A 14767-nucleotide genomic window follows, 5' to 3' on the forward strand; every position below is an offset into this window, starting at 1 on the left:
GAATGGGAGTCATGTGAACCCATGATATGGAGCGTGTAGGAATCGAGAAACAAACCTTTATTGTGAAACGCCATTGACTTCAACGTGTGTTTGATTTTCAGTTTGATCACTTTTTGACTGATCTCATATGTTGCATTAAAATTTGATTCATGCCTTTCTTTAAAGCCGAAACCCATTCTATTGTTCATTCTTCACTTCCTTGATCTTAAAATGAAACATTTAAGAAAATTGACGAGATAATCGTGACATTTCATTGACTTTTATTTGGAAACAACGATTACGACCTATATCTATAAAAACAACATCTTAATATATAAAAACAGTTGCTTGATACTTATTGAGCAACAATGGTACGTGAACAAAATACAGTTCAGTGCATAAATACAGTATGTGATGTAACCGCATCGATTGGCATTTTAATCTCAACGTTAAATACGGTGTGTTAAAAAAGAAGTTATAAAAAGTCGGAATTGCTCAAATGAGTTAGGACAAGATATACACATCCTGTTTGATCGCCTTGAACCGGTGGTAAAAATGCCACGTTCCTGTGGCAGGAGCATGGCGACCTGCACGAGAAGCATTGTTGACCGCCTCTCAAGGTGATACTCATTGCATCAATCCCAAAGGGACGACATACATACATATTCCCATATCAAAATGCATAATCGAATTCAACATTGTATTTGGCAACACATCGGAGAACGTGACATAGCATAAAACATATGCAACATATGTGTAACAACAATAACAATACGTTTGTAAAAAAAAATCAGTTGAAGTGGAATAAGTGCCTAAATGATATTCACCCCTTAACTGTGCGCTACATTAAATATGGCAGTGGCTGTACTGGATGGGAGAAGGGGGTAGGTGGTAGGGGGGGTGCAATTGCCCCCTGCCCCCCAATCGGAACAGGGAGATATGTTTCCAAGGTCAGCCCTGGACAACACTAAAATAACACCTGATTAGCACCCATGAAGAAGACACGCCGTTCTTCGTAGCTGCTCGTAGCCGTGGAGAGGACTGCACCGGTTTGTTCAGAGTTCCAGCAGCAGCAGCCACCGCCACCCTCAACTGGCTTTCGCAAGAGCTTCGTGAACAGTGGGGACACGTTTCATAAAGTACATTTAATTGGGCAAAAAGCAGTCGCGACAAGAGCTATTCTAAATACATCATCTCCCATTGTGTATTTACATTTCTCTTCCCACAGCCAGACACTATGTGACTTGTGTGGCGATTGAGAAACAACTCAATTGCTATGTTTTGCATTCCAAACTTTTGATTACAAATGCCATTAAAAGTGCATCGTGGGGTAATAATCTGCGCTGTGGCACATGTAGACAACGGTCGTATAACCGGAAAGCATTTTTTTGTGTTTTTTATGACACTTTTTTTGGTTCTCTTTGCTATTCAAATTTACAAGAAAGCGTTTAACTGAAAACAATTGTCGGCAGCGTAAGTGGCGCTTGAATAAATCCCCACACCCATTGTGGCAGCAATGGCAGGATGAAAGGACTCCCGTGTCACTTTCCCATATAAACTCACACGTCCGATTAGCACGGTTGGCTACGTACCGTGTGAAAGAAGTTCAACATACATACGCCTACACCTGTACTCTCTAACCCTCCCTATCCTCACCCTTCACCCTTCAACATCCAGATCAACGCAGCCGACTCGTGCCGGTCTGGGGTCAAAAGGTCCCCCCGTGATCATTTCAGGTGGCGGTCCTGAGGCCGTGTTGGATATTCCACACTCCCATGATGCAGGGGCCGTCTGTCCACCAAACAACCTTAGTTGATTTTCCATTAAAACGATACTCGTTTTATCACCCACGGAGAGATGATGGGTTTAATTGACTCTCAGCTGGGATAATGTGGCATACCCCCGGTTTTCCACGTGAAAGAAAAAAAAACACTTGACAGTCTGGGTATTAGGCATGCGGCCAATTCATCTCGCTGAACGGTCTGCTGAATTGCCAGGATTCAGTCTGTGTGGTCAATTCAACTATTCCTTCAGTTTAACGCGCGCGCACACACACACACAAGTTGGTGCGTGCGTCGTAAGCATCGATTGTTCTCAATCGGTGCATCGTCGCATGCCTGTTTGTGGGAAATAGCCAATGCGGTGTTCAAAAATTCCTTCCGTAATAGCAGGAATCCATTAGTACCGTAGGATTAAAGATGTCAAGGTAAAGGCTCAGCCCTGCATTGTCTAGCTCTTGCTGCCGCTTGTGGGCGGACCTCCACGAGAGGGTATTGATAATTCACTGGTCAACAAAGAAAAAACATTTTTTTCTGGCTTGGACTTTTCCAGCTGTTTTAGACTAATTTCAGGGTGCTGATTCCAAATCTGATCTCAGATTTGCTCTATCACATCATTTTTATGCTATCGGCATACCCCATTTTCATTGATTTTACCCGAAATTAACTCTGTCACTTATGATTGCAAGTTGTTGCGAGTCAGTGACTGCTTTAGTGTTAAAATATGGTGCTGTATTTTTAGGATAGTGTGTTTATAATAGCATTTTATGTAGATATCCACATTTATTTCATATTTTTCTTCAGCAGTTTTTATTGAAAATGCAATATTTGATATCTCGAAAACCTGATGTGATAGACAAAAACTGATGCCAGATTTGGAATCAGCACCCCAAAATTACATTAAGACCGTTGGAATACCTTATGCCAGAAAAAGTGTGTTGACCAGTGTAATGAGTATAAGAATATTTTACTCGTTGTCAGTATTGTACAGTGGGCATGTGGTACTCTGCACGTGAACCATGGTCCAGCATCCCTGGGCACACCTAACTTGAATTATGAACAACAACAAAAAAGTCCTTGATGTTTCTGTTCTTTGAATGCTGACATTTTGCTACATTCGTTTCATAAAAACTGCAGGAAATGTTTTTTTAAATCTGACTTCCACATTGTACACGGCTGCATATTGCTTGCGGTTTTATGACTAACAGAACAAGCAGCTGCCTGCATTGGACTGTAGTGGTAAGGGCTCGTGATTTAAGATAGCAATGAAAGGTTATGAGCACCCTTTCACGTAAAACCATGCTTTAAAATAAAATAGAAATGACATTTGAGAGAGACTGAAACAATTTAAGGTAATGCCATGGGTTTACTGCACTTAAATTCAGTTTCTCTTCAGTTATTTTTCTTTGTCCCCATGAAGATCTCGGGCCAGATTAACATCTCAATGGGACGGCGGATGGGAAGGCACATTCGCAAACACACAAATGAAGGCCACGATTTTTTTTTTGCTAACAGTCTGTGAGCAAAGCTGTAATTGAGATTTGAAATCACACGCACAATTATGTTTTGTTCGTCCGATGCAGGTAGTGACTGCTTTGCTTACATGGACTAAATGCTGCTACTTCTCCAAATCCATAAAAACCCCCCTTCATAAACGTAATCCTGTTTTTTTTTAATTCCAAACCAAATATTGGCAATTCGAACACAGCTATCATTCCCGCTTACCCTTTAACCACTAACCCCGCGCTTGACGCGCCCCGTTTTCTGTCACACCGAAAGAAACCTTCCCCGACGGCCGCCGATAATCTCACAGGCTGCTCACGGACACCGACGACTTCTTGATGGACGAAGACTCATCGGACCTCCGCGCCGCTCCTCCGGCGCGGGCCAGGCTGGGCTTGCCCGCTTCCGAGAAGGAGCGGCTCACCTCGTCGCCGGTGCGGCGGCAGCGCAGCGCGGAGCGGAGGCGCCGACGGAACTCGGCCGAGGCGCAGTAATAGACGAGCGGGTCGAAGCAGGTGTTGAGGCTGCTGAAGGCGAGGCACAGCTTGTAGACGCCGTAGAGGTTGCTGCCGCCGGCCACGCGGTGCATCAGCGAGTGCGCCAGCAGCACGCAGTTGCAGGGCGCGAAGCAGGTGACGAACGTCGCCAGCACCACCACGGAGAGCTGGGCTGCGTGGCGGCGCACGTGGGCGGCCCCCTTGCTCGCCGCGGCACCACCGCCGCCGCCGCCGCCAATCAGCAGCGAGCGGATGATGGCCAGGTAGCAGAAGACGGTGACGGAGAAGGGGACGAGGAAGACGCACGCGAAGAAGACGACGCAGTACGTCTGGAAGAACGACACCACCGAGCCCATCTTGGGGAAGACGTCGTAGCAGGTGGTGATGCCGAGCTGCGGCACGTCCATGGTCAGCTTGATGAAGTTCAGCGGCGAGGCGAACAGCAGGATGATGACCCACGTGCAGGCGCTGGCGGCCACGGCGGTGCGAGCGCCGCGCAGCCGCTGCGCCCGGTGCGGGTGCACCACGGCCAGGTAGCGGTCCACGCTGATGCACGTGAGGAAGAAGATGGAGCAGTGGGTGTTGAGGTAGAGCAAGGTGGTGACGAGGTGGCAGAGGGGGCGCCCGAAGGGCCAGTCGTTGCCCCGGAGGTGGTACGCGATCTGCAGGGGCAGGAAGGCGAGGAAGAGGAGGTCGACCGCGGCGAGGTTCATCATGTAGATGTTGGTGGACGACGGAGACCTGCTGGCCCGGATCCTGCCGCAGAGCATCCAGAACGCGGAGACGTTGGTCGGGAGGCCGATGAGAAGGATGACGATGTAGATGGCGGGCAGGGCCATCGTGGTGAGGCGGCCCGTGAGCACGCTGGCGGTGAAGTCGTCCAGGGTGACGGTGCCGTTGGAGCTCGAGTTGTCCGTCATCGCGGCGATCCGTCTGCGGCAGGGACGAGTGGCCGGGCGACAGAGGTTATATACACACACGCACACACAAGATGCAGCCAGATGACGAACAACTGGTCTGTGTTTGTAACACCTACACACTCGTGGCTTCCTGCTTCCGCATAAAACCACTGCTGCTAATTAATTTCCTTAACACGAAACACATCTAATCTTTAACACGTAGGCTTTCGCGACCAATGTCATCCATAATAGAGGTTTTTTTGGGGGTTAGATCGCGTAAATATATAAATGTGTCGTTAAAACCCGCCACCACCCGACACAGCCAACTAGTAAGGGTTGTCACGTAAACAGAACGTGCCAATTCGTCACTATTACAGCACTAACCGGTGTGTCGGAGAGCCAAGTCACAACATTTACAATCTGAGTACGACGTTTCGCCAGTAATTACAACCAGCTTCATCAGGCGACAGCCAGATTTGTGGTGACCACGCAGCTGCGCTCGTGCACAATGTGGGGACTCCTCCACTTACGAGCGAGTTAGGTTCCTGAGGTCTGTTCATAGGTGGATTTGTGCGTAAGTCCAACTTTACTCCTGTCGTCGATTCCAAACGTGTTGTACGCCGTGTTCATTAAACACGGGCAATGGCTGTAAAAGTTGCATAATCTCCTGTAGATGTAGACGCCACCCGTTATTCATGTTCTGCAGTTGTAGATGCCACCACCGCCATCTATTGCGTGGGGGTTGAACTTACGAGTCTCGGCCGGAACAGGCAACTGGACGTATGGGCAGCTTTGTTCATATCTCTGAAAGTTCGTAAGTCGAATGTCCGTAAGTATAGGAGGCCCCTATCTTCTCTACGAACATCTGTCCGACGGTTTTCATTTTCCTAGCACGTTGCTCTCTCGCTCGCCTTGCGCCTCTTTGCTTCATCGCCGTGATCCTCGACCCGGCCTTCAATAACTGCACGAGCATCTTAACTTTGCGGCTGTGTCCCCGTCAACAATTATAAAAAAAAATCTTCAGTCACCCCTTTGTGGTGCATGGCCTTTGCGCTTCTCTTGTTTACGTTCAGTCCAACTCTGCAGCCGTCACCGTTAAGTCATTACAACAAGCGGTGCGTTCGTAATATGTATTCAACATACGCGTGAGTTCTAGATTTGAAGCTTTCGTGACTGCAAGGATTCATACTCTTTGTTTTTTTCGGTAAAGTCACGTAGGTAAAATAATCAATAAAATAAAATAAATGAAAACAACTAAATTAAATCACGACGTTTCGGAGGCAACACAAGCTGGATGAGGGCCGCCCCCCCCCCAATGCCGCACCGTGTCACGTGACTCTTGTGACCATACTTCACCACGCTGGTCAAGGCGGGAGGAGCATGGACGTTGGAGCAAATAGTTACCATTGCAACAACGAATTTATTCTTTATATACAGGGCGCTTCAAAAATATGTTAACACTTCCGACAATTTGCGACAATAGCGCAAGAAATGTGCCTCCGTGCTATGGAGACCACCTGGAGAAGATTCCAGGCACGCGTTGACAACGATGGCGAACAAGTGGGAGACTCTTTGACTTCTTGAAGCTCTTAACATCACATTTGTTATCATTTTACAGTGCAGTATTATTATCCCTTCTAATTCTATTCACAACGATAGTCCCATGTAAGTGTTAACATTTTTTTGAAGCCACCCTGTATTAGTGACCCAGACTCGATGATTGTGCACCTCGTTAACGTCCCACGATGCGTCACGTGCCATGTGTCACCGTGACGCCACACCCTTTCGGCAGGAAAGAGACAGGAAGGTCAATGCTGGATCGCCAGAGGGAGGAATTTTTTTTTTGTACGACCAATGGAAATGTTGTCCATGCAGTGGTGTAATCTCTCAACCAGACTCATTCACATCCTTCATTGGGCGCAGGAGACCTTAACACGTCAACAGCACGTGTTTCCACCTCCCCACCATCCTCTCCGTAATTAGTGTTGGATGTGCAGCGCCACAACCCACGCAGTGTAATCTCACGTGTGTGGTTATCGAAATGGGAAGTTTCCAGCGTGTGACCAGAAACAATATGAAACTATGTCTGAAACTGGCGATGGGTTTCTCTTGTCTGAATTAGACGTCGTTTTTGTTTTGTTTGTTCGGTCTGATGGATTCGTCCGTGCAGCCGTTTTGAATTTTGTGCATTCTACCTCCCTCCGTATGTGTACCCATCAACTAACATGTGTAATAACAGTGAAAAGTCACTTTTCTAAAAGCGTTATTCCTTTGCGGAAACATTCTATTTGGTTTAAAGCTGCGCAAATGATCGATGAGAGTGAATTGAGAAGTTCTAAAGAAATACTGTTGCGTGTCCCGTGACTCAGTCGCGACTCTGAGCGGTGATGATTGGTGCTGAGACGGGCTTTAGAAATTCCGCAAAATTGCTGCTCATTTTATTACCCCAGAAGGGGTGATCGGTTGAGTAGACCATCCTTAATGATTTTCATTTACAACATTTCGACTGTGAGATTGGCATTTCTCAACAGCATCAACTATGAATAATGTTTTTTTCCGCTAAAATTCCGTCAAGCTCTACGCGGTGAGGGTGGAGCGGTGGCACAGTGCTTGGCGCACTGCACTGGCGAGTTTGATTTCCGGCCACGAGTGATATCTGAACCGGGCCCTGGGTCCCTCTTCACCGATCTGCATTGACCGGCGTGGAGAAGTATGGTCAAATAACCATCGTAACCCACACAGCACGGTGAGGCCTTCAAACAGCAATGGATTGATAGAGGGATTGTGCTTCATATCATACACAACATCATTGTCTCCCACCATTCAAAGTGCTCTCCTACACTTGTTTGAGCATGTCTATTTTATGCACACAAATGAGTCACATTACTGACTTCAATCGTCACCATCCTCGACTCTTCACATTGCAAACCGCATACCGACGGCAACAAAGCATCGCCCGTTATTGGAAATTCACTTTCAGGATAACAAAAAATGTATCCACTGACTCACTGGTCTAGCCGTTTTTTTCTCTAAAGCAGGGGTCGGCAACCAAAATAACAAGAAGAGCCATTTCTTTCCAATTCGGTACAAAATTCAGTATTTCAAGAGCCGCAATGCATCTGAGTACATACTCTGTACTCATCGTCAAGAAGCAGCCCGTAAAGAGCCGCATGCGGCTCCGGAGTCGTAGGTTGCCGACCCCTGCTCTAAAGTAACCATGCAGAAAGCCATCCATGTGTATCGCTCATGTACGGCTATGATTATCACGGTTGGCTACGTACGGTGCGAAAGAAGTGCAACATGCATACATAGGCGTGAGTTGCTCTGTTCGATGAACAACCGAAACTAACAACCACGCGCATGGCACCTCTCTGGGCAACTACCTCCACAATTACGTGGATCTCCGTGTCCTCTCTGTTCACATCTCTGTGTGTCTCTCTCCGTGCCTCTCTCCGTGCCACCTCAATGTATCTCCCCTGTGCTGTGCGTGTGTGTCTGTCTCTAAGAGCGGTGGTGTAGCGGTTAGCGCGCTGCGCTATGAACCTGGCGACCCGGGTTCGATTCCCGCTCACGGCTAACACCAGTGACGATTATCTGAACCAGTCCTGGGCCTCCCCTAGGTCGACTCAGCCTTACATGAGTACCTGGTGCGGTGTGTAAACATCGCCACTGGGGAGACAAAGGCGGTCGGGCGTGGTGCTAGCCACCCACCCCTCGTTCGTGTACCGTTCCGGCACTTGCCCCTACAGTCTGTTAAGGCTATACCGGGGATCTTTATCTTTGTCTCTAAGAGCGTCTCTTCTCCCCGTCAGCAGTGGCCTCGCTTAGTGTTGACGCGGCTCTTACCTTAGGAAGGAGCCACCATCACCCCATCTGACCACATCACTTCACTCGGGATGCCAAAGCTGTGTGTCCCAGGGATAGCCTTTCAGCTACGCATATGAATTAATGGCAGACGCTTTGCTTCTCGTACATACACATCACTAACTGCTCATGGTTTTTGAGGTCACAGGCGGGCAGTGACGAGCACACCTATTCATACTCACGAGTGGGAGAAGCTGACCCAAAAATTGTACTTCCAACCGCCTCCCCACGGCAAGCGGCGGAACGACCAGGCACTTAAAAAAACACGGCACCTTCCAGTGAGAGCAGAAGCCACAGGTGTATTAACAGTTGAAGGTAGAAACCTGAAACTGCCCAACCCAATGCCTGTGCTTGCCTGTACAGTAACGTAGTTGCTGGGTTTTTTCTTCTCTCGAAGCCTAAAACATTCCAACATTGGCGTTACACTAAAAGGTAAGGGTGCAGCCCTGCAATTGCTCGCTCACGTCACTGGTGGTGGGAGGGCCTCCACTACAGGTAGCCCTAGAGGGCCTCTTTAGCGGGGTACTTGGCCTACTCTTCCACACTGGCCACACTGGGACACAACTGGCAACCTCTGGAATCCACGTCCGGTGTGCCGACCATCACACGATGGCAACATCCCTAAGTATTACAGTACGTCGCATTAAGTATTACAGTACTCGCTGCTGACTGAGGTATCAGACGGATATGTGAACATCCACAGCAATTGACAGTTACAGCACCATGCACCAACACTGCGCTGGGTGTGGGCGGTCGACCGGCTACGATGGGATGAGTGACGGCCAGAGATATACGACGTTGCACCGCGTTTAAAAGTAGGTACAATACCTGCGCTCCCAACGTGCAGGTGTCACCTTCTGGTCGATGCCACGGAAAGTCAACTTCCAGGCGTACTAGCAGCGGTGGAGTCTCTTCTTCGCGCCTTCTTTCACCTGTGAGGCTGGCTGCATCAGTGATCCCACGGATTACTAGCGCCGGTTGCCGATTATCAAAGGGGCTGTCTATGGCTCGGATATTAAAGCTTTCGTCAGCCCATGGGGAGGGAGGGATATGCATGTTACAGCCTGCCTTGTTTTTTTCGCCCCGAAATATTTGAGCAAAGGGTCTCAATGTCTCTTCCTCACGCACAGTGGACTTGCAAAGCGGCGGTTTTGCCGGTTCGATCTCCCGGCGGGGACGTTAAAACAATGGTACAAGTCTCTTAAATCCGACTAACACCCACCACCCCACCACCCCCCTCCGCATCTGTCCGCCCAGCAGTATGAGGTGCATGTGCACACCACACTTTGTCGAGCGGCAGGTCGTGTGTGGTGGGGTAAAGTGTGGGTCCTGCCACCTCTGCCAAGACCTCTGGATAGCTTCAAAGAGTTGGCCAAACGCCCTCTCGAGGGACTCTGTAAAACTCCCTGGAGTGAATAAGAAAAAAAAATACATAACAGCCAACGTTTCGGGCAATGACCTTCTTCATTGCACATAGAGAGGCCAGAAAAGGTGACCAGGGCAATTACCTTTGGGTCAATCGCCCTTTAACCTCTCCCTAGACACGACCTCTCTGGCCGATGTGCTGTGCAGAAGAGTCATTGGCCAAAAAGTTGTCCCCTATTATGCACTGTTTCTTTGTGAGGAAGTGTTATTGACGAATGTGTCGAGTTGTTGTTATTGTTGTTGTTATTCGTGCGTGTGCACCACATCCAATGCAGTTATCACCAACAATGCTATATTACATTTTTTTTACTTAAAACTTTCGTGACTGCAGGATTCATATTCTTGGTTCTTTCGGTAAAGTCACGTAAATAAAAAAAGAATAATATAATAAGAAAAAAATAAGAAAATAAAACGAATAAATTGAGAATAATAAAATTAAATAAACCACGACGGTCTTCATCAGGCGGAAGACTGCTTGCGTTGCGATTGAAACGCCGTGGACTTTTTGCTTTAATTATTCTCAATTTATTATTATTTTATTATTTTTTATTTTATTTATATTTTTGAAGTTTTGTTTTCTATTTACATATTTTTGTTTACGTTGTTTGTTCTGCCTGGAGCGAGGGACGTACAGTCACGTGCGGGTTTACTAGTTTATTTAAGAAACAAAAGTGGCATGAGGGTTGTGAACAAAGAAAGAGAGAGAGAGAGAGAGGGGGGGATGGGGGGATTAGGACGCGGACACGCTGGGAGAGACGAGGGACAGGGCTAAGGCAGACGAGGTGGAGGCGGAGGAGGAGCGTCCTGGCGCAGAGAGAGAGAGAGAGCGAGAGACAGAGGGGAGGAAGAGGAGGGGGAGCGAGGCGGTGAGGAACGGGAAAACACAGCCGACGCGATACCGCGTGAGGCAAAGACCGGAGCGTGGGTCAATCGAGTTGGGCCCACGACATCTTCCTCGTATCGTAGGCGCGTTGCGCGGCGAATATGTTATCGATTGCTCGGGTGCGTTTGGAAATTTGTTCCGAGGTACAAGCGTGTGACAATGAACTCTGCGAACCGGAGTCGACGGCTTTGATCTCGGTGGTAGCCGTGCCAGTGACGGGAAACGCAAGTCCAGTGTGCGCTGCACCATTGCTGCACGGTAGCATTGTAAAAAACAAACCAGTACGAATTAGTAAATCCACGTGTAGGATGAAAACCTCCCCACAACGTGCGGTTCACGTGGGGCGATTGAACCCGCGAGATAAACTTTGCACAACGCAAACCTCGACCTTGCACAATGTTTGGAAAGCCGCACGGGGACTGCACAAGAATTTCACAAACATCTCGCGAAAGATCCGACGCAGAATTTCCCCGAACTTCGATCTTCCGTTCGAAGCCGGCGCACCACAACCCCTAAAACCCGCATCCACTGCACGTTGAACTTCTTTTGCACCGTACGTAGCCAACCGCGCTGATCGGAAGTGCGGATACTTGCTGTACGAATAGAAAATAAGTCATATTAAAAAACACTTTTTTTAAAACACGCTTTTATGAAATGTACTAGTAATGGCAGAACTTTACGACTCCAGGTAGTGGCCCCGAAGCTTGCCTTAACGTAAGGGACCGTGGCCAATTACAGCCAACGTCAGTTGATCGTGGACAATTAGACCCAAGCCGAAACATAAAATATACAAAATAATGTAAAAAAAAATGTTTATGCTAGAATATAGTATTGTCATCAGTATGACATAAGTATACCAAGTTTGCAGTCGATACCACATTGGTAAGTGGGTTAAAATTGAGTTACAAGATTTGAGCATACAACAACGACAACAACAACAGACAGAGTGAGTTAAATGAAAGCGTGTAAAATCACTCTCCAGCAGTGTCGCGACCTGTGGTCAACCCAGACCAGAGACCGTGTAAGGGGTCACGACTCGGAGGAGGCATCATCGTCGCAGCGATGCACGAATACCGCTACTTCTGGAACAATCGTCTGTCGCAGCCACCTCCGTTGAAATTAGAATCGTTTCTCGACATCCACATCAGCCAAACGACGTTAGTTATCGGATCATGCTTTGTTCCTGGTGCAGAGTGGTGGGGGGGGGGGTAGTTAGTTGGAGGACAGAACCGGTTTAGATGAATGTGTTTGCTGGTGATCGCTGAAAGTGGAATGCAAACTTTGGTCAATGGGTGACAGCTAACTTTGCTAACCACTCCGCCACCGATCCCACGGAAAACATTACACGGTTTGATTGGCACTCTTGGCATTTTCTCTCTCTCTCTAAATATCTGCTATTCTACTTCATTTCAAAAACATTACACAATGCTTTCATATGCACCACAATTAATCTGCTGTTTTCGCATGCAGCTCCAAGTCTACATTGTCACTTCGCCTAGATGGATGCGTGTTCAGCTATTATAATAATCATTTTATAAAGCGCATTTCATACCGATGGAAGCATATCGCGATGCCTCCACTTTGGAATCTCCCGGCGAGCCAGGGAAATGGCACCTCTTCGACCCCCCCCCTCCCCACGGGAAAAGAGGTTTCACAACAATCTGTGCGGTGATCCACCAGCCCTCGCTGCCTCCACAGTGCTGGATGACAGGCGGTCACGTGCAGCAGCAGCAGCACAGCATCCACCCCGATCCGTGTGTTTCCACCAGCTGCTGTTGCCGGCCCTGCCAGCAGTCAAGGGGTTAGATTAATTTTTAAAGTGCGTGTCAGTTCCCGGTGAAGGTAATCCACATGAACTACAGTGTACGAAGGTTGGGGAAATTCTTGGTATTGCCATTTCAAGCTAAATGACCTCAATGGGGGTTTTTTTGTGTGTGTGTGGTACTGCGTTTGTAGCGGTGCACACACACAAATAAAAAAAACTCCGCACATTATTCAACCACACGGCCCCAAAGAGGAAAAGTACACGTGTGACGTTTGAAGCAATGGTCCTACTTCATGCCTAAAGCGTCAACTATTATGTACGGTGTATTTTTGTTCCATCTCTAGGGCAGTGTTATTGACGAATGTGTTAATGGTCAATGATCTCACCGGACATTACACGAAGAGAAGCTTCGAGACTGGGACATCGATTAAATAGCGAAAGGATGAACTCCCTTTGCTCGCAATCTTTCAGAGTTAAAGGGGCTCACGTGATGGTCCTTGACTTCACCTGTCAGAAGACTCTCGGGGTGCATAGCTTCACGCGTGCGGTGCCGAGTCGGACGAGCTATTAAGGAATTATTGTACTCGCGGCGCCTTGCCCATTGCTTTCGCACTCCAATTATAATTGGGTGATCCTGTTGGCACATACTGTTCGAACGTGGGGGGTGGGGGACCTCATGCAAAGACCGGGTTAGTAGTGTGCCACGGTGGCGAGATGTTAACTACCTCGCCTGGTATACAGGAGGTCGTGGATTTTTGATCCCCATCCTGACGATGCCTGCTGTATATTTTGAGGTCGCATGTCTCTCTCCCCGTGGTCGCATGGATTTTTCTCCGGGTCCTCCGGGTTCCCCCCCCCCCCCCTCTACATTTAGACTCAACATCGGTCGTTTTGAGTGTTTGGCTGCTCTACGTTCCACACGATCAAGGCCACTTTTCGTTGAGCCATCATTTGTAGCCAAGTCGCTTCTAAAAAAAGATCTACATCGCTCAGTTGTGCCCTTAACCTGTTAAACTAAATATAAATTATATTCTTGGTTCTTTCGGTAAAGTCACGTAGGAGGGAAATAATAAAATAATAAAAATATAAAACAATAAAAATTCTCACGAAGTTTCGACTGCAACACAAACAACATCAGCAGGTGCAGTCGAAACGTCGTGAAATTTTTTGTTTTATATCTTTTTTATTTTATTATTTCCCTTCTACGTGACTTTTCCGAAAGAACCAAGAATATGAATCCCTGCAGTCACGAAAGCTTTAAATACAATTTTAAACATAAATTGTTTCATAATCTTTGCTTGTGTTGCGATCAAAACGTCGTGATCTATTATTTTTCTACCTACGTGACTTTACCGAAAGAACCAAAGAGTATGGATTCCAGCAGTCACGAAAGCTTCACATCAAGACAGAAATAGTTTCGTTTGAGCGAATCGGCGGTGCGATTCCTCCATGTTACCACCAGGAGGCGCTCTGTGTTCTCGAAAGACTTCACTGCCTTTCCTGCCTTGTCACTCGTGAAATTAATTCACCCGGAGGAACCTGCGGGAGACCGTCAGAAAATTGGTTTGCAGAGGTGAAAAAGGGGGAGGGGGAGCAGTATTGACGACGGGCGTTGGGGGAGGAGGTTCTTTTAGAAAGATGACCTCATACTGGTGTCGGTTTTTTGCGTGTCTTCTTCTTCAAGTGGGTGACTCGTAAAGGCCTCGCTGACAAGGCGCGCGCGTGTCTGCATGTTCTCGTGTCAGGATCCCATTCATCATCGGCATCATTAAGCCAGATCATTCCACTGCTGGATGAAGGCCTCCCCAATTCGTCGCCTGCGATGTAACAATCCTGCACGAGCTTACTTCATGGCTCCGTCTCCCCGCGTTAACGTACTCTCCGCCGTGTCCCTTTCCTCGGCCGCCGCTCCGTTCTTATTCTTGGCCATCGCCCATCTGTCGTTTCCAGCGACGCGTCCTGCCCAAGCCTAATTTTCTGAACAGTTAGAATGATGCCATTGACCTGCGTATGATCTCTTATCCGTGTGGAGGTCAATGCAGTGTTCTTCACTCATTTTCAGAGGTGGCCCATCATCATCATCAGTGTGAGGGCCGCCACACATTTGAAAGCACTGGGTTTTGACAGCACGATGATGATGAAGGGTGAGGGGGGGGGTCATCATTTGTGTATTT

General features: G+C 47.9%; 1 protein-coding gene across 2 annotated transcripts; it reads right to left on the reverse strand.

Moving 5' to 3' along the window:
• Positions 1-269: 269 nt before the first annotated feature.
• On the reverse strand, positions 270-9697 carry LOC133347302 (P2Y purinoceptor 8-like). 2 transcript variants are annotated; one of them, XM_061559449.1, is made up of 2 exons: positions 9349-9697; positions 270-4690 (listed from the first exon to the last, which is right to left on the reverse strand). In XM_061559449.1, exon 2 carries the CDS (start codon positions 4675-4677, stop codon positions 3565-3567), a length of 1113 nt encoding a protein of 370 aa, XP_061415433.1. In that variant the 5' UTR covers positions 4678-4690; positions 9349-9697; the 3' UTR covers positions 270-3564. The 2 variants fall into 2 exon arrangements, with proteins under 2 accessions (XP_061415433.1, XP_061415434.1); XM_061559450.1 differs by lacking the exon at positions 9349-9697 and adding an exon at positions 8503-8640.
• Between the last annotated feature and the right edge of the window lie 5070 nt (positions 9698-14767).

This window comes from Lethenteron reissneri, chromosome 25 (genome assembly GCF_015708825.2).
Source record: "Lethenteron reissneri isolate LAM-NWPU_2019-01 chromosome 25, ASM1570882v1, whole genome shotgun sequence".
In the NCBI taxonomy this organism is placed as follows: Eukaryota; Metazoa; Chordata; class Hyperoartia; order Petromyzontiformes; family Petromyzontidae; genus Lethenteron; species Lethenteron reissneri.